At 42.3% G+C, this 23,519-nt stretch overlaps 1 protein-coding gene and 1 long non-coding RNA gene across 13 annotated transcripts in view; one reads left to right on the top strand and one right to left on the bottom strand.

Annotated features, from left to right (window-relative positions):
• LOC129078268 (uncharacterized) overlaps positions 1–23,519 on the top strand; it is a 94,243-nt gene that overhangs the window by 4,550 nt on the left and 66,174 nt on the right. For 3 of the 9 annotated variants that reach the window (XR_008529947.1, XR_008529943.1, XR_008529946.1), the window contains exons 3-4: positions 2,135–2,294; positions 6,246–6,335. This is a non-coding gene — a long non-coding RNA (uncharacterized LOC129078268). Of the gene's footprint in view, positions 1–2,134; positions 2,295–6,245; positions 6,336–12,132; positions 13,841–18,177; positions 18,634–23,519 lie in introns of those variants that run through there. The other 6 variants (XR_008529948.1, XR_008529942.1, XR_008529944.1 and 3 more) reach the window with 6 other exon arrangements.
• Positions 2,283–23,519, bottom strand: part of TRPM3 (transient receptor potential cation channel subfamily M member 3) — a 493,648-nt gene continuing 472,411 nt past the window's right edge. For 3 of the 4 annotated variants that reach the window (XM_054583028.1, XM_054583029.1, XM_054583030.1), the window contains 4 exons: positions 18,433–18,583; positions 18,120–18,319; positions 16,015–16,147; positions 4,458–6,267 (listed from right to left, as the gene is read on the bottom strand). In XM_054583028.1, the coding sequence (XP_054439003.1) occupies positions 4,815–6,267; positions 16,015–16,147; positions 18,120–18,319; positions 18,433–18,583 (1,937 nt within the window). In that variant the 3' untranslated portion in view covers positions 4,458–4,814. Of the gene's footprint in view, positions 4,320–4,457; positions 6,268–16,014; positions 16,148–18,119; positions 18,320–18,432; positions 18,584–23,519 lie in introns of those variants that run through there. The other variant, XM_054583031.1, reaches the window with a different exon arrangement.

The raw sequence follows: 23,519 nt of genomic DNA, 5'->3' as shown, positions 1-23,519 counted from the left end.
CTTTATCGCGGGACCACTTATTCACGATGATCTGTGGATTTCTGCACTGTCATCAACGGACTTCTCACTCTCATCTCTGGTTTAGCAATTTGTACCCAGTGGCCCTAAAGAATCAGAAACACGTCTTTCATATATCACAGATGCACCGACACCTAGACCTTGGTGAACCCAAATGGCGTTGGCTAGCGTTCTCCAGGTCCCATAGCTATACACTTTGTTGTTAATACTTTATTTCATATTATTTGTTCAGAGCTTAAAAACAGATTTAAAAAAAAACCCTTGGTTACTCTTTTTGTTTTTAATTTTTAAAACTTGAACATAATCCCCAAACAGTGTAAGAAGCCCAACAATTTGAGTGAATTCCTAACTCGTTTAAGTGTCACAGCAGGCAAGAGTAAAATGTGAAGTGTCTTTAAAAAGTCAAAAGAAATGCATAAAGCAGTGCATGCATTATGTTGCCACAAAATTAAGACTGGGTTTAGAGTGGGATTACTTCATTTAAGTCACATTGCTATTGTTCAAGAAGAGTGAGTTATAATGCAATATCTAGAACAAGTATATTACCACTTACACATTAGCATCACTTTATCTAGAAACAGAGTAGTGTTACTAAATGAGCATATTTATAAAATACTGTACACTGCTTCCACATTGGGCCAGCAGATGTAAACAAAGAGCTAGTTAAACTGGAGTTTAAAATATTATTTTAGGTTCATTTGTCAGATAGTCTTTTGCATAACATGCCAGTTTGTCTTTCACAAAATTGCAACGTGCCTATCACAGCTTGCAGGGCTGGTTAGAGGCTGTACATCAGCTTATACAAATATTTTACAGTGGTCTACAGGAAAGTGAAAAACAAAGCAGACCAGGAACAAAAGTGCCCATTTCACGAGGATGCTAAATAACATGGAATTGGGGACATAATTAATCCTTGCAACATGTGCTTCTTTATTGAATGTTACAGATTTGTAATGATTATAAAGCTGTCCTGTAACGTTCATTAATACAACCACATGCTACAATTATGCTCAGTTAAACACGGGTTACATATCTGTTTACATGTATTTTATTATACAGCATTGCCCAACACATTGAATGGAATAGCCTACAGATATAGCATGATGGATGACTGGATAATATTTATTATCATTAAAGAAGTTAAACAGCCCAGAAATTCAGGAAGATTAGACTGTACAGCCTCAGAAAGTAGAATAATGCACTATCCAGTTATCTACCATAATGTTATCTATAGAAACCATCTTTTAGAATACATTTGAAACATTCAGAAGAAACACATTTTGTGTTTTTACAAATACATTTTCCCCATTTGATTATTCTTATATATATATTTTCAAGAGGGAACTTTCAAAGTGCTAAGTAATATGTTAGACCTAGAAGCCTAGAGTTAAAAAAAATCCAGTTCTGTAAAGTGCTGCATTCTGACCGCTAATACACTGTCTGGCTTGGAGAAATACACAAACTAGCCATCACAATGACCCCCAAGCTTTCCAGCTCCTCATTCAAATCCATTAAGGAGGGCATTTCTCACTATAAATATAAGGTATGTTGGTTTATCAGGAAATTTTCATGGTCATTTTCATAAAACATCCTTAATTTTTCAAAAGGACCAGGCAATTTAGAATGAATCATTACCTATAGTAGTATATAAAAATTGGCACCTTAGAAGCAGATGATTAAACCAAAGCTATTACTTCCTTGAGTTCTCTGAGTTCTCTATAACTTTATTTATGTTCCCCAATAACTTGCTGCTCATGAGCTGCTTAATTCACAGAGACAGATAATTAACATCCCCTCGATCAGGGACATGGTGGAATACATGAGCTGCACACAAGCTGACTGTACAAGGCCACAGAATCGATGCCCCATCGGTGGGCAGAGGATCCAGAAACAGAAAGAAATGGATTGAAACATAACACACATGTATGCGCACAGGAAGGAAATGGCTCACAGAGGTTACACAGTTTGTGTTTAAAGTCATTTAAATTTGGCTTATACATTTCATTAAAATAAAGTAAGAACTTTATTTTCATGCACAACAACAACAAAAATAGGTAGTCACAAGGTCAGGACTGTTAAGTACTTTGTTTCCCAGGTCCTGTTCTGTCTTTTCCAGAAATCGCAATGAATGGAAACACCCAGCCTACTACTTTCTTTCCCCCACTTTGTCTGGTCCAGAATAAGGCCCTGGAGGTGCTGTGATGTCCTGCTCTGTGGTCAAAGAGTAATGGTTTCACCTCCTTCTTGGATTCCTCTACAGAGAGCCTTCCTGCTTTGTGAGTGTGCTCTGTACTTATAATCATCAATATGTTAGGATGTAAGCATATCAGACTAGCAAAATCTAATCTAAGGAACATAAATTACAAAATCTTGGTTCTAACTCTGGTGTTGAGACTTGGCCTTCCTGAGAATCACAGAGAATTGGTCTCAAAATGTAAAGTGCCTATTATTACAACTGTATTGATTATGAACAAACATGGTTCCTCTTTCTCATCATCAATCAGTATGGAACCAGGGGTACAAGAACCTTTTAAAGATATATTGCAACTTTCCATATGTATATATATATTTTTTACCCTGGGGAGAGGGCCCAGAGCTTTGATCAGATCCTAAAAGAGATTCATGACTCTAGAAAGTTTAAGGGCAACTGATTTATCTCAGACCAAATGCATATATGCTTGTTTCTGACTCACCTAAATACTAAGGAGTGAAAAAGAAATCCCTTAATTCTTTATATGGGGCCTCATCACTACTTTTACACCCAAAAATCTTATTCAGATTTTTTTTTTTAAATTTAAAGGCTAAAGTTTTTGCCCATGTATTTACTTGATGTCACATAATGAGAAAATTTGGGGTTCCCAACAATCACTAAACAAAAGAACCAGTTTTTGTTTTGGGCCAGGAACATTAAATCATTTTCCTTTAAGATTTTATTTTATTTTATTTTTTTAAATCAGTGATCCAAATAGAAATCAAAAGAATTGAGGATCAAAATTTCTTTATCCCATTTCAAATCCAGATTCTGATGTAGAAGCATGTAGACCTATATTCTAGAATCCATAATACTACCTGGTTTAGAATGATGTCTGTTCAGGTTGTACTTGATGTAATCACTTTGTGCAGGAGAAATGAGATGTCATGAGAGTGACTGCTTTTGGGCAAAAAAAAGAGGGGGCAGCGCGTAGGTAGCAATTCATTCTGACAATTCTAGTTTGGTACAAGAAAATGTTAGGGTCATAGTGATTTAGAAAATCATAATTTCCACATCTCTTGAAATATAATGAATTCTTCCAATGAAATTCCTTGGATATTAAAAATTGTGGTTATACCTCAAGGTGATAGAAAAGTCCAAAGCTCCATATACCTGTTTATATACTATATATAACATGTCTCTTTGTGTAAATGTATATATATGTATATAAGCAGCATATGTTATAGAACTCTTTACATGGTTTCTTTTCTTTCTCTTTTAGTCTACTGTATTTTTTTTTAATAGCTCTGTATATAGGAAAAATACTCATGGTGTGCCTGCAGCTGATGGCTTTGGGTTGATACCAAACTCCCAGTCAATGCGAAGGTTATTTATGGTTTTGTCACTTCCTTAAAAAGTACTTTGGAACATTTCTGTAAAAAAGATACCAGCCCTTGAAAAACTCCAATTAAATTTATGCTGAGCTCAGATTAAATGGCAAAACTCTAGGTATGAAAATATCCACCAGATATTCATATACAAAATGGTCCTGTGATGAGTGGTGTGAAAAATTGGCAGTTACATCTTGGAGATGTTCAGAAGACATGGTGAGGTCATGCACATGATGAAGGTCACACAGCAGCATCACACATGACATGACTGGTGAGATATCCCATATGGCAATTTTAGGTGAGTTCTGCCCGCTCTCTTTTTTGTTAGTTCACTATTATACGCTCAGTGAGCGAATTCATTGATGACAGGTAAGATACAAAATAAATTAGAAATATAAAATTACTTAGTTACATTCATCCTGAGCTTGCTCAACTATACTTGAATGCCCACTCTATATAATAGGCCACTTGACATTTGTTTTTAACATTAATTCTTTCATTTCACTCGCAATATACAAAAAGGCATTTCTTTTCCCTTATTTTCTTCAAAAAAGATGAACAGTTGTGGCACCAGAAGTTAATATATGAGACAGGTGAACTATGACTGTTACCTTGTTCTTTCTTTATAATGATCAATTACAGAAGTGTTGGCATGAGAAGGATGTGGGACGTTAGGTAGAACTGCTTGCTGCCGGCTTATACTGAATAAAAAGGATGCTCTTCATCAGTCACCAGTGATGGAGCCAATGTGAAAAGAAAACAGAATTGAAGTTTAGAATATCTCATTTGTATGCTGGCTACTTTATTTATTTTGCAATTTAGCCCTGCATCCTAAAACTCTTGATAATGGTCAGAAATTGAAAGATGCCTCCTGCCATGAAGAATGCATGAAGTCCCTTCATTCCCAGAGCTCAACGCTTTCTGAAGTGACTAGTGATACACATTCATATCAACCCCTCTTCTCCCTCTCTTTCCCCTCCCTACCCATCAAGTGTGAGCGTGAGTTATAACCGCTGTGTTTGGCACTGGGCCAGATCAAATGCTTTCTTGATCTGTGGCCCAGAAGTCAACTTTGAGTTAACACCTCCCAAGGCATTGCTTTCTTTGCTCAGTTAAAAATAAAGCAGGTATGCTTCAAGGAATGGGAACAGGTGGAGTTTGGGGAGAATTTTAGGGCTGGATTCTGAGCCTCCTGCAGTGCTTATTAGGAAGGTTTAGTTGTGCTTGCTTTCAAAGCTGTGGAAAGCAGAGGTTCTGGACAGTCTCCTCATGGACAGGCTGTCTGCTCGGCCCTCTGGCTTGGAGGACTTACTCCTCTGGAAGGGATTTCGCAGGCTCGCTGTGTTCCGCTGCCTGTCGAGTTTGTCACTGATGGAAAAGCTCTTCCTGGTGTGTGCATATGGCGCACTTGGCTCCTCTGCTGAGTAGCTATTGGCGCGCTCTATCTTGGGAACTGTGATGTTGTTGGAAAGGGTTCTGTCTGAGTTATCGCCCTCCTGGGAGGGTATTGCTAGGGCAGCTCTCCGGCCTTTGCCCTCATTCTCCTCAGTGTCAGAGCTGGGGTGACTCAGTTCTGCTTCTCGCTCAGGATGGCAGCAAGATGAGTCCTCCACTTTGCCTCCAAGACCTCCAGGGAAGGTAGCTCTGTCAGCAATTGCTTGAGGGGCATTGACACACCTTGTGTCAATACAATCTGTAATACTTGTGTATTCTGCTGTTTTCACAGGTACCCCAAAGTTGGCATAGTAGCTCCTCGAAGGAGAAAACATAAAGCTATGAGATTTCACGATGGGGGCCTCTTCTAGGAGAAAGGGCGTGGTGGCTAGGTAGCGGCTACTTTTGGAACGTTCGATGGTGTGGTACATTGGAGGGTCAGTGTCCCACGGGTTTTGGCACTCTGGGAGGTGAGTGTAGTCTGAAGAAAAAGATCTAGTGTCCATGGAGGTGATGTCCTCAAAATCAATGCTCCGGCTTGGAGGTCTGTCTGTGGGTGCGAGAGTTGCATAGGCACTACTCGAAGGAGCTGTGGAAGGTACTTGGGCCAAAAAGCTTGGTTCGCCCAGCCCAAGGATGTTCATGGAATTGTCCAGAGGGTCTATATCACAATGGAGCTCATCCATGGCAGAGACATAGATGTCTATACATGATGATGGTCTTCTGGAATCAGGAACAATGGCCAAGGTGTTTGCAGGGGCCGCAGGAGCTTTGGATTCCTTTGCTATAGAGTGGGAACTAGTAGCCCGGTGTAGGCTCAGGGACCTTTCCTTAAAAAGACTTTCCAACTTTTCTACACCACCTTTGTCTTTCACATTGACCGAATAGAAAGAATGGCTTCGCACACGGGGCATTAGGGTTGGAGAAGTTGGGGACATGGTCTCCTCACCTGCAGGGTCTATACTCTCTTGGAGCTTGAAAGTGTTCCCCTCCTGGCTGTTGAAGCTGCTCTGGCGGACTATGTAGGCTGCGTCTGTGCAGTCCGAGGAGGTCCGAGAGCGGATTTTGTTGGACTCGGCCCGCTCCAGACCCGTCAGACGCTCCAGGGCAGTGGCCATGCGCCCAATGAGGTCCTCGAGCTGTGCCAGCCTGATATCCACGGTCTGGAGTGAAGCCTTCATGCAGTGTTCTCTCTCGTTGACTTCCTCCAGTCGCATGGACATGTTCTCCACCCTGTGCCAAGAAGAGAGAATGTGAGTCACTGCTGTTTGCTCTGCCGGAGGTTTAGAGAGCTTGGACAGGTAGGTCAAATCTGTGCCTGGACCTTGGTCATCAATGTCCTACCAGAGGGAAACCAAGAGGAAGGGTTTTTGCAGTTTTGAGGAGGGGGTAGGGAGGAGAGAAGGGCAGTGATGTTCTCATTGAGAACCGTAGGATCCAAATCTTTTTGAGCTAGAAGGGTCTTTAGAGATGATCTAATCCAGTGACTTTTAATGGCTAATCTCCTTTTACCTCAATGAACTTTAATGCACAATCCTGATAAATAAGCATCAAAGATGAATAGTTCTCATTGCAGTGGAGTCCCCCACTCTTACCACTCCCATGGTTCAGCTGTGACTTGGGACTGGGTTTAATGACCTATATATGTGTTAGGGTGTTGGCTTATCAGAGTCACCAACAAAATGAGAATGTTGCATTATGATGACTTTACCCAGAAATTTTCAAAAGAATTTTAGAATGTAGCTATTCTCATTGTAGTTTATATGGACTGGGATTATTTTATTTGCATTTATACAATAAGCATGTTGTTATGCATAATAATCCTTTTAAAGGATTTAGTGCCTCCAAAGGAATTAATGTGGTCCTGTTACTGAAGCACCTGGAGTCGATTTAATCTAATTCAATACTGTCAGTAACAAAAGAAAAACAACCATCAAGAAATTTAACCAAGATTACATAAAATAATTTGTGTGAAACTCGCAGGGGTGTCCCACCTGTGGCCTGTGGGCTGCATGGAGCCCAGGATGGCTGTGAATGCGGCCCAACACAAAATCGTAAATTTACTTAAAACATTATGAGACTTTTTTGTGTGATTATGTGTTACAATGTATTTGATGTGTGGCCCAAGACAACTCCTCTTCTTCTAGTGTGGCCCAGAGGTGCCAAAAGGTTGAATACCCCTTTGTGTCTATCAATAAGTAAATTACCCTACTCCTTTCTCTCTGTCTCTCTGGGTAGCTGATCACAGATGCTTTACATTACTGCTACTTTGAGGTGTTTTGGCTCTCCCTATTGTAAATTCTTAAGGGCATAATCTGTCTCATATTCCTGTTTCCATTTCCATGTTGCCAGCCCAGCCAATGCCTGCTAGGAATCAATACAGTTTCACTGAGTCAATCACTATTATGAACTTGATTTCAATGATCTAATAAACTACCTGGTCACTTATTTACAAAGACAGAAGCCACATGTTTAAAATAAAATTGTGCCATATTTTTCACTTGCTTAAATTAACTTGGAAAAGACAAACCAAAGCCAAGTCATGGTTTGAGCTCAAATGTTCACTTTTAAAAACTCCAAGGCAAATCTTTTGGAGAACCTGAATGCGATCCATTCTCAACTTTTCTAGAGAGGATAAAGATACTTTCCCAATATTCCTAATATGTACAGTAAATTGCTTGACTGCTGGCCTAAACTTAAAAAGAACAACTGTTGTGTACAGAATATGCTGTACAAAGAACAGTGGGAATTAGCGCGGGGTCCTTCAGCTGTGGTGCTATCGGTGGTGGTTTGTTAATGTGATGACACCTCTGTTAGGGAGGAACATCGTGTCAATGCCAGAAGGAGGTATGAGGCAGTGACTTGTAGGCTTTTTTTTTCTTTTTTTTAAACTGCTCTCCTGCTGGTCAGGGTTGAGGTGTGTGATTCCTTTGTCTTGGGGCCCATTTCTGTTTCTCTCTCTCTCTCTCTCTTTCTCTCTCTCTCTCTCTCTCGCTCTCTCTCTCTCTCGCTCGCTCGCTCTCTCAAGCCACCCAACCAACCCTGCCCAACCAAACTCACTCCATTGACTGCCCTTTTACCCTTCATCTTCACTTCACACAGCCTAAGGTTTGGGAGACATTTTTTCTTTGCTCTTTCCTGCCGCCCCATAACCAACTCAACACTGCCTAGAGTCCAGGAACACTCAGTTACAATAGTTAGGTATATTCTCAAAAGACGTGTAAATTGAGCAATTCTGCACCTGGCAAACCTGATGCTATTCACCCAGCTAACACAGCTATTTCAGAAGGAAAATACAATTTTTCCCTCTTTCACTTTGTTTTGTGGTATAAACATAGCCTGAGAAACAAATTACTTAAAATAATAAGTTTGTGTGTCTTATAGACTTATAATTTACTTTTTCATCATCTAGCTGATGGAGTTTGATTTTGCAAGTACTGCAATTTCATTTTTTGCAATGCAATAAGCTTTGGGTAAGTGAGTAAAATACTTCTTCATTAAAGTCAGGAGAAGGGCAGAGCATGCATTTCTGTAGAATGAGACTTTTTGTTTTGGATACTCTAGGTACTGGGTCCCCCTAGCTTTTTAGTGTTGGCAGAGTAACAAAAGGTAGGATAGTTTTCTTCCTCTTTCTCCTTTCCTGGAGCTTAGTGAATACAAGGTTGTATGCAAGAGATAAAGATGTTCTTTTAGCATAACTGCCTATGGTCATTGGTCTGAGCACTGTGAAATATCTCTTTGGAATGTAGGGACCCTGCTCCCCACATTTCACTTCCCTCCAATCCCAGGACCCTGTACTGCAGAGAAACTAGCAGGTGAGAGATAGAGCTAAGGCAGAAACAGGAAGCACTAAAAGGGTCATAATCTGGTTGGGGGCAGTAAATGGGACACAGACGAAGGAGCCCGAGTCGATGGGAGGAAGACAGGAGGCGCAAGGAAGAAGAGGCTCTCTGGGAAAACAGGAGGAGCCCAGTGGGAGGCTCAGGAGTGAAGTGTGGCCTTAGGAAGCAAGGAAGTAGCGGAGGAAAGCCTGCCAGAACAGGGTCAAGAAACTATTCCTCACCAAATCTTAACTCTCCTATGGGCTCTCAGGGGGTTTGGAATTAAAGACTTGGAAAAAAAGAAAAAGGAAAAAGGACTGTCTCATCCGTTTACTTCCAGGATTCAGGATGTGTGTAACAACCTAACTGTGTATCATTTAGGTCATGGATGTGATAGATAGGGGTTTAATAAAGGAGTTATAAAAGAATAAACATGCCCACAATCAAATTTCAATGTTTGTTCTATAACAAAAGTATGTCCCTTAGTTAAAAAAAAAAACCAACAAAACACTTCTTGAAAAGTTAAGTATAAATGGGCATGCATCACAGATATAAATAGTTCTGAGGAACAAACCAAGAGTTTTAGGTCATGATTGTTGCCATTAGGAGCTGACTCTGGTCCAGCTACTCAAGAGATAAAATGGAGATAAGGATGATACAAATTTATGGATCAATAAAAAGTCCCAAGGGGACCGATACTAGAATTGACTAAGGAACCAAAGAAGAGGGACTATGGAATGGAAGGTGTTGAATAGGAGGAACTCCTTATTTTTCTTTCCTCCTTCACGTGTCCAGACCTTGTATGGCTCATTTCAGAAAAACTCAGGAGGCAATCACAATAGAGATGCAACAGGGCTCAAAGATGCGAGGTGGCTCCTGCTCCTGGGAGCCCAAAAGACTGATAGTCAGGAGGGGCCCATGAATAGGCAGGTTAGTGAAACGCCCAGCTAAGAAGATGACTAGCTTCTCTAGCCAAGGCGATGAGGAAAATAATGTTCAAAAGAAGATTCTGGTGACACAGCTTCAATAGGTAACTGCTTAACTTAAGGATTGGTATTTTCCTGAAATTCATTTTCTTTTCTGATAACCTCGAAATGTGGTTAGAAGAAATATGGTTAAAGGAAGAAGATTCGGCAGGCTATGCCTGTTCTAAATTTCAGACATTCCCTCGAGTGCCCGCAGCAGTGTGGGTGACGGATGAAAGGTAGGAATGACCCTGCAGCAAGGGAGCCCAATCACGGGGGCTCTCGTGGGGAGGAAAGGGCCAACAGTAAACAAAGCCAATGATGCACAACAGCTAAAGCTAATTCTTGCTTATCCATAGGCTGATACTTAATTTATGAATTTTTAAAGTCCCTTAGGGTCATCTATCCTTCCCTTTGAGCCAATTACTCTTCTCATTAACTCTGAGAAGAAAAAGAGAGACAATCTTAAATTTAACTCAATCGATGGAGATACCAAAGACCAGCATGGGGAAAAAATATGGCAGGAGGTGCGTGAAGCTCTCTTTTTTCGGTTTACACTGTTCTGAGGTTTTTATGAATCCCATACATCCTAAATTATTCCTGTCTCTGTTTTGAAAAAGTGTACATCGAATATACTATTAATAGTCAAGTGTCTATCACTTTTTTGGATCTAGGTGAAGTGAAAAAAGGATATAAAGTCCGGTGGCTCAGGAAAGATAATTTTAGATTAAAAGATGACACTAGGAATAATGTATATCCCAGTTTGCTTAAATTGTTACTGCCAAGAAGAAAAGTCAAATTGTAACTTCTTCTGACAGGTGGAGCCTGACAGGTGGGGTGAGGAGGGTGAGGATGATCTTAAAGCTTTAAGTGAGGGGCATAAGAATTAAATGCCTATAAGCAGGGCAGATAAGTAAGTAGGTGAAGCAGGCGACACATGAGAATAGAGGCAGGGACTCTGGGGTAGCAGAGCTTGCCCAATCCAAAGGCATTCCGAATGAATTTTAAATAATCATTGCAAGTCCAACACAGCAGCCCTCTGTGGGCAGATGGTACCTGAAATTCACCAGTATGCAAACGTTGCTTTAAATCAGTGGAAGGAGCCAGTAAATAACTTCCAGCCGTGATCACCAGAAAACGTATGTAACTCTTAATAACCAAAGGGAAATTGCAAAAAATGCCAGGAGGCTGCAGATAGGAAAATGTTTTCCTGATATCCAGCATTCCTGGATTCTAGGAATTACAGGAGTTTGACATAAATCCTGGGCAGCATTAAAGAATGGGGCTTCGTCATAGGTAATTAGGCAGATGGTATCTTTTGAGTACTTGGAAGAGATAGGGTTTGTTAACAGGAGACTACATGGGCCCAATATTACTCTTGTCTGTCTTCTGATAATGTGGACTAATAGAGTGACATAGATACACGCCATATGTGGTAACGTACACTGTTCTCTTAGTGGGGGGCTGACATACTGGGCTGACTAGAGGAATGTAGATACCTGGCTGGCTAATTAACCAAACAAGAAATTATAGAATGATGGACCGATGTCATCATGAGAAGTATTTTTTGGAGTCAAGAAATATCTTGGTACTGTCTTGGTTCACCTAATCTATTCTGGTGAGCATTTTGGTGAATTATATTGAAGGCATAGTAGGTATACTTATTCAGCAAACCATGACATAGAATGGAGTGAAAAATTAATATACTGGATGATGAAATCAGGATCCAGAGTCCTTGAGGTTCTGAAATAATGAGTAAAAATGGAAAAAAAATTTTAAAAATTCATAGCAATGAATGTCAAGTTCCAATTTTAGGTTAAAAACAAACATCTCACAAGAACATACTTGTGGATATTTGAATCAGCTCAGGTGAAAAGGCCCTCATTTTAATTAATTGTAGGCTCACTCAGAACCAAAGATATGACCTGGCTGTAATAATCATAATATGAAATAAAATATGTGATCAAATAATAATAACCACCACCATTCATTGAATGCATACTATCTCATGTCATTTCAATAATGTTTAATACTCTAGGTTAGGTATTAATACTCTATTATACAGATGGGAACATAGGTCAAAGGAATTAAGTAACTTGCTCAAGGTCACATAGCTAGTTACTAGAAATTAATAATAAAATCTTTCCATTGTACTGTGTTCTTTCTTTTATAACATGAAAAGAACTACTTGTCCTATTGTACTGTATGAGTATTAGCCCAGCATATAGTAGTAAAGAAAAGAAATAGTAAAGGAATGAATAAAGGAACTAAATCTAGGCTGTAACTACAATCCACAATTAATTTCCATTTAGGTACCACATTATGGTGATCTTGACAATTTAAAGTGCATAGTGAGAGGACTTCCAGTCAAGATGGAGTGTGTGCAGACATGGCTTGCCTCTTCGCACAATCACATCAGAATTACAACTAAAATATAGAACCACCATCACTCATAACCATCAGAAATCGAGTTGAATGGAAGTCTGACAACGACGGAATTATAGAAACCACATCCATCCAGACTGATAGGAGTGGAAATGTGGAACAGGCTGGTCCCTCACTCATGTGTGGTAGATAAAAATTCATGAGGGATATCTCAGGAGTGAGGAGTCCCAGCCCCACACCAGGACCCACAGCCCAGGGTTTTAGTGCCAGGAAGATAAGTCTCAAATTCTGGCTGCAGAAACCAGCGGAGATTTTTGGTGGAAAAAACTACTGGAGTCCTAAACAGCTTCCCTTAAAGAACCCACACATGGACTCACCTACTCAGACTCACTCCCTCTGGGCTCTGGCCTTGGGGTGGTGGCTTGAGGGGCACCGGAGTACAGCGGGAGGCTGAGGTGTCTGGCATCAAGGCAAGCGGGGCCATTGTCCCTTTTCTGGGCCCTTCCCCCGCAGAGATGGCAGATTGGTGCCATTTCTGAGACTCCATCAACCTGGTTAACACTGCTTGACCTACGTTGGAGATCCGCAGAGATTCCACCCCACACAATTTATGGCTCACTCAGGTTGCTTTTCCATATGAATGGCTGATCTTGGCGCCAGCTGCACAACTCTCTAAGTCCTCTCAAATAAGCAACAGCTGGCCTCAGTGAATCCCAGGCCCAGCTCTAGCAGCAAACAGCCTAGATTCACAGCGTGATTTCACCTGGGAATCTCCAAACCCAGCACAAGTAGTAGCCATCTCAGATTGTTTTATAGCTTAGGCGGGGTGGCCCCAGGCAAAACAAAAGTGGGAACTGGCCTTGGCCTGCACCACCCAGGAAACCCCAGGGCCAGCGCACCCAGTGGACAGCTACAGACCACACTGAAGCACTACCACCCTGCCCCTACACAGCTGATCCTCCATGGAGGTTGGTGGTCAGTGGTCACAGCCAATCTTTGCAGCTGATTGGCCTGGGTAAATCCCTCCCATTGATCTGCCAACAACAACCGAGGCTTAACTACAAGAGGAGGGCGTACTCAGCCCACATGAAGGGTGCATCTTGAGCACCCAGCTTGGGTGATAGGGGAGACTGTGCCACTGGACCCTAAAAGAAAAAAGTGGAGGATATTTTTAACCCAATAAGATAATTATATTCTGGAATTGTATCCCATCAGAATCATTGCTACATAAAAATGGGAAAGACAAGGATTTTTCAGAATCAAATTCCTTCAAGTTATTAATGATCTCCCAAATATTGTATTGAATTCTTTACTTACCATTTAGGTGCAAAATTATGATATAATAGTGATGCATTTAAATGCATAATTATGGAAGTAACTGTGTTTCTGAAATGATTCATGCAAATACTGTCTGCATAAATAAATTATATTTTAAGGACACTGGCAGGGGGAGGAATGTAGGGCTCATTATGTGAAGAAACCCTTTCCCTAAGTCTTTTAGTAGAGCAAAGTGCCAGCTCTTAATTTTTCTGACTTCAAATTTCTGTACTGGAGCTATCTAACATGAAGGGACAGTTTACTTATGTAAATTAAACCTGTACCTACCTAAATGTGTGTATATACATTATCTATCTATCTATCTATCTATCTATCTATCTATCTAATATTAATAGGACAGGTGATTTCACCTCCCCCTTACTCAGAAAAGACAAGATGTCCTAGAAGGTGTGTGAGATGAGTAACATGAATCTACTCTTCCCTTCGTTGATCTCTGTTCCCTCGTGCACCTCATTGGATTTCTGATGTGTTGAGGCAATTATAATGTTTAGAAACATTATTTTTTGCTACATTTGCAAATGTAAAGCAAATCAAAACCACAACCAACACCAACAAAAACAAAACCCCAAACACAGATTGAAGCACCAGAAGCAGCATAAGGCCTTAGCCTAGGCTCTCTACTCTGGCACTTGGGCTTGGCTGTGGGGTTGTCCTGGTCCTCCTGGCCCCCGTGACTCCAGAAGGTCAGCTAATGCTTAGGACACACAGGGGCTGGGCTTACACTCTGTCCTGGATTTCTGGGAATTGCCTACCTTGGTTACCCTCCTGAAGGGTGGGGACTCTGTATGTAGGCAGAGAGGACCAGGTCTTGGGGTAGGAGTCTTCTGGAAGTGTTTGCTGCTGTTGGGTGAGAGGCTCAAGTGGAGGTGCTATAGTTCCTTTTGGTTTCCATCCAACAGGAACTGGTGAGGTCATTACAACATGCTCACATGCCCTGGTGTCTGCACCTCTCATCTCGTTGCCCGAGAGGCAAGGCTTCTTTGTATCTCCACACTTCCTCCTCCTGCCTTTGTTTCCTCCCTTCCAAGTCTATGGCTTTCTGAACCCAAAAAGCATCCGAAAGGCCCCTGGACATAAGCTTTGGAAGTGTGTCTGAGCAATGGGCAATGTGTCTACATGGCACAGTTTTCTGGGAACCACATGGTTATGTGTCCATTAATAAGTAGTTTTTTCAAGGCCTCAGAATAAGAGGATCTTCATATTTGCAGCTCCTTTCTTAGTTTGCCAGAAAATTGCTTCCCATCATATCATCTTGAAATGTCCTATTTAGCAGTGACAGATGTGTATAAAATCTATTCATGGCTTTAAACTTTATTAATATTGGCTAAGTACCTATGGATACAATCACTCAGTAGCATATGCATACACACCTACGTATGTAGACTATATTCTTTGAAGAAATAAAGGGCTAGGGACCGAAAAATGCCATTTGTGTAATTTCTACAAAACCACTAGAAAATGTATGAAGTGGATAAGCAGACAAAATGTCATTTTTTGAAAACTAGAGATGACTGATTCAAATGGGAGAAGGCTGAATTATATCAACTAAAATCATCCGTATGTTATGCCTTTCCCACTATTTATAAGTTGCTTCTGACCTCTTTATATTGCAAATGTTTAAAATTTAAAGAAACATCAAAAGCTTTGTAACACTCTGGGTGTTCTTTAGAACAGGGGCTCCCAAATGCTGGGTTTTCTAATGTGTGAGCCTGAAGTGAAGTTTTTATGAGTCTACAGCAAAATGAGGAAAGAAAGAAAATGTAAGTTCATTTGCCTAAAGCTAGACTTAATTAAATTAAAACGATTCTCTTCTCTTCACTTTGATATTTTTCTTATAGCCCTACTAGTCCATAAAACCATTTGGTCAATAAGATCTAAAAATACATGGTCACTGGGTAGAAAAATCTGATTTTGTTTCTTTGCTTTTATTTTGTTGTATAAGAAGAAAAAATAAAAATAATTCCAGGGGAAAAAACCAAAACATGAAAAACCTCAACTATTATTCTAATTCACAAGTCTCCTGCTGTTGTTTACTCAGAAGGTACAGAGCATCCACACAAACCAGGCACAAGGACTAGCTATACCTTTGGAGAAGACACTCAGTGATTTACATAACACACAAACCTTTTGGAGAGGCTTGAATTGGGTTGGGTTTCCCTTGGTTTGTGTCTGGGTCAGAACCTTCCAATTTCTGGTCTGAGCCAGCAACTCCTGCCCTGTTCTGGGTGCAGCAATCTCTAGCATCCAGGAAGGTGGCTCCTACTGCCTGCTGGAGAAGTCTAGGATCTGTATGTCTGGGATTTTGATCTGTGCACCCTTCGGACAATATTCTGTTCTCTCATAAGCTTAATGATTTCTTGGACAATAACACAAGAGGTCTTTTTTTTTTTTTTTTGGCTGTGCAAACAAAAGCAATTGATAAAGCACACCATGACCTAAAACCTCCCAGGGGGCACGACCATGGGACTCACCTTTCTGAAGTCACTCGTATCCTCTCATCATTGGATGAATTGAATCGATCATCCTTTTCCCTGAAATATTCCTCTATGCACTGCTCTTCAAAGTCATGCACTTTCTTGAGCTCATCATCAGTTATGAACAGCTCTGTGGAAAAGAAATGAGATATGAGGCAGAGGAGTAAAAGTGATGGCCTCTGGTCTGTGGGTCTAGTGACATTTCTAATCTCAAGCAAGGCTAGGAGAAGGGGTCTAGAATCTTTGCTAAGTCTCTAAATCTGAATCCAGTCAGGCAACTTGTGTCACTGTCCCTTTTCTGTGCGTTAGATTCACTATGGGTCCCTGAAGTTCATCTGGGTATATCTGATTTACTGCAGGCACTGGTTACACGTATTCGGGTTGTAAGGCCAAAAATGTAGCTAAAGTCAAGAAAGGGACGCAAACGGAGGTTTCTCAAAAGCTGAATTTTTGGGCTGAGGAGTATGGCAAACAGACACTGTTCCCTGGCCTTATTTAAAGCCCTTTTTCAACCTTGTTCCCTTAACCCCCTTCCTCTTACTGAGGGTGGAAAGCCAAATACACACATTGCCAGCCTCCCTGGAAGGGAGCAGTGATGATGAGACCTAGCTCAGCTCAAGAAACAAAGTAGTCTATGGGGAGAAGGGGTGGTGTATTGGGAAGAGATTTTGCTTTCCTGATAAACTATGGTGATGTGGTTGCTTCTTTCTATGGTGTTTTTTTTTTTTTTTGTTTTGTTTTTACCTTTCCCTTCTCTTTTTGCCTTAAATATAAATGTGATGACTGAAAGTGCAGCAGCTATTTTGCTGCCACAAGACAAGACAGTGCATTAAAGGAATGGCTGAGCCTAAAAATAGGACTCTGGGTGTTTGACTTCCGTGAGCCGCTGTTGTGCTCTGGGTTACCAACCTCGGCACTTTTTTGCTTCGTGAGAAAAATAAAACCTTGTTTATTTGTACTGTTAGTCTGGTTTTCTGTTAATAGCAGGCAAACTAATCTGTAACTGATCTGGGCATAGAAAAATGACCCAGTGTAAATTTGAACCTTTTTCCTCCCCACCCCACCCGCTTTCTATTTGTCTAAATTTATGTTTCAGAGGGAAATAGTGAACTTTGGAATTCCCTGCCCCTTCCATCTCTCCAATTTTTATGTTTAGAAGGAAGTCAGCATTGCTGTGTCAGGGAAGTTGTTAAAAGCTTCAGACTTAAAGAAACAGTTGATTAAATGGCTTTGGTTTTAAACCCACTAGTCATCACCTGGAGATAATTTCTGGGCCTTCATTCTAGAGGCTCCTTCAATAGATTTAGTGTAGGCGGTCTACTTGAGAAACCATTGTAGCTTGCTTGTATGGGGCTGGATGCCTAACGGTCCTTAACTGTGAGTGGTACCCAAGGGACATTTAGCAATCTGCAGGAGCTATTGGTTTTTAATGTGTGGAGGCTGGATGTGCTAAATTCCCTATAATGTGTGGGCCAATCCTATACAATGAAGTAGTGTTCTGCCCCGATGCCAACAGAACTTCCTTTTAGAAACACTGGACTAGAAGGTGGGTGGTGGAGGGTCTTCTGTTTTGCCCTTTGAACAATGGAAAGCAGGGCTGGTGTCCTCATGAAGTCAGATGAACATAACCCCTGAGGCTTGGAAAACATTCAAGACCTAAAAAAATGATTGCTCCAGAAATGATAATGGAAAATCAAACTTGGACACCTATAATTCAACTCAACTCACATAATGATGCTTACATTATATATAACGCAGCATTGGGAGCATCTAACTATAGTTGATATATTTTATAGTGGGACCTCTGGAAAGTAAGAAACTTAGAACCTATGGAGGTACTAAAACAGCCATGCTGGAGCCTGGCTTTATCTCACTAAGAAAGATGTGAGGCTAAGATTGCTTGATTTCGCTCTTTACTGTCTTCTTTCTGGCACTGTTTCTTAGGCAAGCATGCTGCCGTGTTCCCTTCCAAGTCTTCAGAGTTGTCAGCAGTGTGCAGGAAGCAGGAGGAACCAGGTGGCCACAGGTCCTCCAAGACTGCCTATAGGAAGTGGTAGGGCTATCTGATTTGTGGCTGCTGGGAGCTGTCACTCAAAGCTTACTCAGGCCGTAGTCCCTTTCATCTGGATCACTCTCATGTTTCCTCCATCGGCAACACAGGTGCTGGAATATCATGGTCATGTGGCTGAAGATGATCAGAGGTGGGGGCAGAACCGGCCTTTCATGGAAAGTCATGATGAGCTGATACCTCTGAAACTTCCACACTTGGTTGGATATTGATTTTACCTCAAAAAATGTATTGCTGAAATAGAGACCAGAAAGAATCAAGGTGAGAGACTCCACTGCTTTCTGGAGTACCACACCCCTCCAGCACCCTCACTTCACACCAAGCGCTCTGAAGGAGGACCCACTTACTTAAAGACAGCGATGAGGAGGTTGACCAGCAGGATGTTTGCTACTAAAAGGTAGCAGGCCATGATGGCTGGCACGATCCAAGCTCCTGTCTTGCAGGGAGGCAGCTGAATTATTTTACCGTCCTCTCGGGTCTCATTCTGTCCACAGGGAGCTGCAGGAAGCAACAGATGCAAAAAATGAGAAATCATGGCTATTTGATTAAAAAGGTCTGACTGAATGAGAAGGTTTTTTTTTTTGGATGGAGGAAAAATACAGCCATCTCAAAACAAACAGAAACAAAGGTTTTCTTTTAAAAAGTCAAAATGGAAAAAATGAAAGCTTCACGAATGTCCCAAGGGGCTGCTGTTACCCTAGGGGGGACCTGGTTCCTCGCATCTCCCAAGCTGTCAGCCAACTTGGAAGAGGTAGGCGGAGCCTCTAGCTTGCTCAGGCTGTCTCTTGGCACCTGGCTTTCTCTGAGGGGCATCCTTGGTGTCCTTAGGATGCCTGGTGAAGGCATTCCCAGGGAGCAGCGGCAGGAGCAGCGGGAGGAGCAGTCTCCCTGCCCCATCAAGTTCCTTTCAAGTGTGCTGTGGAGGCGGGAAGCCACAGCTGTAGGGGCAGCAGCACGGAGGGGCTATTGATTGGGAATTAATACCAGGCAGCTGTTAATTGCTGCCAGAAACAACCCAGGGCTCTGAGTTAACAGATTTGCTGTCTCAGTGAAGAAGGAACAAAACAGGGCAGCACCTTGGGAAGTATTTAGAAGCTTGTCTCTTGGTGCTCCTGACCAATGGCATTTCATGAAGTTGGGGTGTGGAGGGGGCAGGCAATGAGGGATGATGGGCCAGGACCCCTGAGCCTTTTGTCCGGCAACATTTCCATTCCAAAAATGTGCTTTTCAGGGCACAGGGGACAAAACTTAACTGCATTGAAAAAAAAAAAGGGCAAATGGAAAAATAAAGGATCTGGAGGTGAGGGTGAGGAGGAAGGTGATGTGTGGGACTGGGGAGTGTGAGTAATGTGCTAATGAGGCCTGCTTGGGGCTTCCAGGTAACGTCAAGGGGAAAAGGAATCCTTGGCAAAACTCCTCAGTGCTGCACAGACAGTACGGCTCAGGGAGGCAGACGATGGCCTTAGGTGCCCAGAGATAGGTGAGGTCCTTCTGCTGCTCTGGCTGTCCCTGTCCTTATTTGGCCTTAGAACAGGATCTTTTTGCAGCTATCTATAAAAAGGGGCGTGGGGGCATGAAGAGGTCTCAGCAGTTGCCATCGGCAGCTTTTGAAGATCTGCCAGGAAGGTTTGCAAAGTTGACCCATCTTTGGATCTTCTTGGCCAGAGTACCTGGCAAGGGGAGTCCATTCACGTCTCAAGAGTTAATGTTGCTAAGCTGAGCACTTTTCTGTAGTTTCCACCCCTGGCCATACCGAGGATCACTTGGGGAGCTTTAAAAAGCTGCCAATGCCTAGCTCCACCCCAGACAATTCAATCAGAATCTCTGAGGGTGGCCCGGGCAACACTATTTCTTTCAGAGCTGCCCAGGTAATTCTCAGCTGCTGCTAAGGTAAGCTCACTGAGCTAAAATCAGGCTGGAGAAGCTTTGTGATTTCTGACATGCCCTCAAGCCCAAAATACATCTTCTCAGGCTATGAGAGTTTTCATAATACCAGGACACCAAGGCCCGTTTTTTACAACCAGAGAAAGATGGCCAAAGCGCTGCCTTTGGATCTGCCTGCAAGAGGACTTGGTCTTGGAATCAGATGTTTTCAAAGAGCTGGCATCTTTTTTTTATATATCGGTAGTTGTGGCACTAACCACCCAAGGCAGCTATTCCTCGGGAGGAAAACCTGGTGATGGAGGCCCCCATTGGCTCCAGGACGCAGTCCAAACTCTGAGGGTGGCTGGCCCAGTGCCATCTCTTGCTACTTCCCACCTTTCCCTATGAGCTCAAACTGGACCAAGTTCCTTGTAGTTCCTAGAAATGCCATGCTGTCTCTTACTGCTTGATTTTTGAGCTTTGCTTCTTTTGCTTTTGCTCTGGTGCCTTGCTACCACTCCCATGAGTCACTTGGGTGAATGCTACTCAATTTTCAGTGCTCACTTAGCTCTCTGAAGCCAACCCCAGCTCACTTTCTGCCCCAGGGTCTGGGATAGGTATTGACAATGATTTTCTGTGGAACCAAACTCTACTCAGGCTCTTCTGAGCCCTTTTCCAAGTAGGTCTCAGCTTATGGACTTCTGTGTTTGTCTCTGCATTGTCCAATGTTAGCAAAAATCCTGCTAAGTCAGTTTAGCCAGAATCCTCAATATCTTACCACTGCTGATATCAAATCAGGTTTCTTATCCTCCATCATACCCCAGATGATGTCTGATCACCCTGCCTTCAACAAAAATCCTGTTTGTTCAGTTTAGCAAGAATCTCTCCTATTATCCTTGATGTTTCCTCTAAGCGATTTTCCATCCACTGATTACTATGCCCCTGGCTATAAGTTCCCAATTTTCCTTGCTGTGTTCAGAGTCGAGTCCAATCTCTCCCTTATTACAAAGCCCCATTGCAGTGGTCCCACTTCATTGAATAAAGTCTTCCTCATCATCTTTAACAAGTGTAATGAATACTTTTTTTTTCTTTACCAAATAATGTTTCTTTAGTAATTCTATCTTCCTTATAATCCCAGAGGCCCCCCTGCTTACCCCTTCGGAAAACTTCCCACGCCATGTCACCATTGCCAATGTACTCATCTGTGTCCCACCCGAGATTCCCAGTGGGAAAACTGCTCTCTCTCGATTCCTGTTACATGACTCAGTGCACACACACAACATATCCACATGTACCCACACATGATCACTGTTTGGTTATGAATAAAGGAGATCATTGGACACATTTGGTTGTTGAGCACTGACAGACATTTCCCACAGCTCTGCAGGCCTACTCATGAGGGACAGACCTAGCTCTGAGCTGTTGTTGGCTCCTTCTTTAGTTCCTTTCCAGAAATCCCACCCTTGGCTTGGCAAGGAGCCTTCTCACTCTCAACCAGACTTCAGAGTCTCTGTTACCCCCTGGGCCACGGACCTCAAGGAACCACTTGCTTTGCTTTTCTCTCCTCAGGGTAGCTTGCTCCACTCACCCACCCCGTCCTCCCAGCTGACCTTCTGAGGGGCTGTCACTCCTGTGCTGCCCTCTCCTCTGACGCCTGCTCAGGTTTCTGTGGGGAAACCGATAAAGGGAAGCAGAAAAAACTGCTGGGGGTAAGTTACAAAGTGCACAGTTTAGGCAGATGTGGTCCCTGATCTCCATTTCTCAATGCCATTCTGAGAATTCTCTTTACATTCTGTGAGAATGTAAAATAAACTTTTGAGGGCAGACACATCCATCTTGCTCTTTTGACCCCATATTTAGTGAAACACACAGACACTTCCTCCACTAAGGCCCCCCTTCTAGCCTAGAGAGGAAACCATGTTTCGTGGCCCACACGCATTTCTGTGGGCCTTTGGGTAGTGTCATCAACATATCTTTCTAGACCTCTGCTTGGTTCCTCTGCTTCATTCCTCGAAGGCCCCTCGTGGTTAAAACATTGGCCCAGCTTTAATACCTTTGCACAAGATTTACTTTGGTGAGGGAGCTCCCTGCTGATCATTTGGGCATTACTTTATTTTGGCTTCTCCCATACTGTTTATACATCCTGCCTGTAAAGAGATGGTATTACTTTAGTGGTTAGAAATATGCCTTATAATCAGGCAGACCTGGGTTCAAACCCTGAGTACACCATTTTCAAATGATGAGACATTAGCTTACTTCATGATCTTCAGCTGCCTCATCTGTAAAATGGGTGTAGTAATACTATGAAACTTGGGAGGAGGTTGTCAAGATCATTAAATGAGATAATGCATGCAAAGCACTTAGCTCTAGATACTCTAGCACATTAACACTTGATTAACTTTAGCTGGTGCCATCCTTAGTATTGCTACTTTTGCAATGACTAGACTTTGTTCCTCAAGGTTAGGGACTACGTCTGATTCCTCTTTGTTTTGCAATCACTATGCATAGCACTTATTCTCTAAACATTTAGTGAGTGGTTATAATAGGCTGGGTACAGGGGGCAATGGGAATCAAAGGGACGATCCCTGTTGTTTAAGCACCTCGCAGTTTAGTAGGGGGCAAAGAAAGGGGACAGAACACAGTATTATGGTATGATGTGAGCTCTGTTGGGGCTCTGAGAAGCACTGCAGAACGGCTGCAGGCCCTCTGGCTGGGATCACGCCGAACAGTCTGGTAGTCAGGACCAGTCTTGAGGACCATCATCTAGATTCTACAGCAAGTGCAGTACAAATGAATTAGGTGATCCTGGTGACAGTGATAATGATAATAAAAATGACTCACTGAGCAATAGCCTTCATTTGGTAATATCAGCAAAGAGGCAGTGAACATTATATGCAGCAGTTACTGCAAAACACTGTTCTATAATGGCTGCTAATGATGTCCTTGTTCTGTGTATTTATCTGCATTAGAAAGTGCTCTGTCTCAAACTTACAGATGTCTACCATTGATGAGAAGAACTGGGTGATTTAAAGCCCTGACAAGCAGCAGATTTCATGATGAGGGATGTTACTAGGTTGTCATGAGGCACCAACCCAGGTCTGTGGTGCATGTTCCCAGGAAAACACTCCGTGGCATACCCACCCAAGATGACACATGGGTGGATGTTTAGGGGCATGTGGGCTGGTAGCTACCACTGTGGCTCCTCCTTCCCTGCTTGGAACCTGACACTTGAGCGGTTATTTTCCCAATGATTTTGCAAGAAGTAAATGAATAGTCACTATCACCTTCATACTGTCACCTTTGTCTACCTTGTTAATGATGCAGAGTGCCTCTAGCGGATGTTTGCCGGTTCCACCTGCCCAATATACATTTCCCCTTCTCTGGTAAGAGCACCCTGGCTTCCCTTTGTGGAACCATCCCTGCCCCACTCTAAGTCCATGAAGTTTGGGTGAAATGAACTCCAATTCTGCACCTTGGAGATTAATCAGTCTGCTTTATCCCCAGTTGTATCACTTGGTTCAGAGATGGACATGTGACCTTAGCTTGAGAAATCAGAGCCAATGAACATCAG

Source organism: Pteronotus mesoamericanus, unplaced genomic scaffold, assembly GCF_021234165.1.
Source record: "Pteronotus mesoamericanus isolate MK-2021 breed Mesoamerican mustached bat unplaced genomic scaffold, CSHL_Meso_final contig_73, whole genome shotgun sequence".
NCBI classification, from domain to species: domain Eukaryota; kingdom Metazoa; phylum Chordata; class Mammalia; order Chiroptera; family Mormoopidae; genus Pteronotus; species Pteronotus mesoamericanus.
The sequence above is the reverse complement of the archived record's forward strand: the minus strand, read 5'-3'. Positions and strand labels throughout refer to the sequence as shown.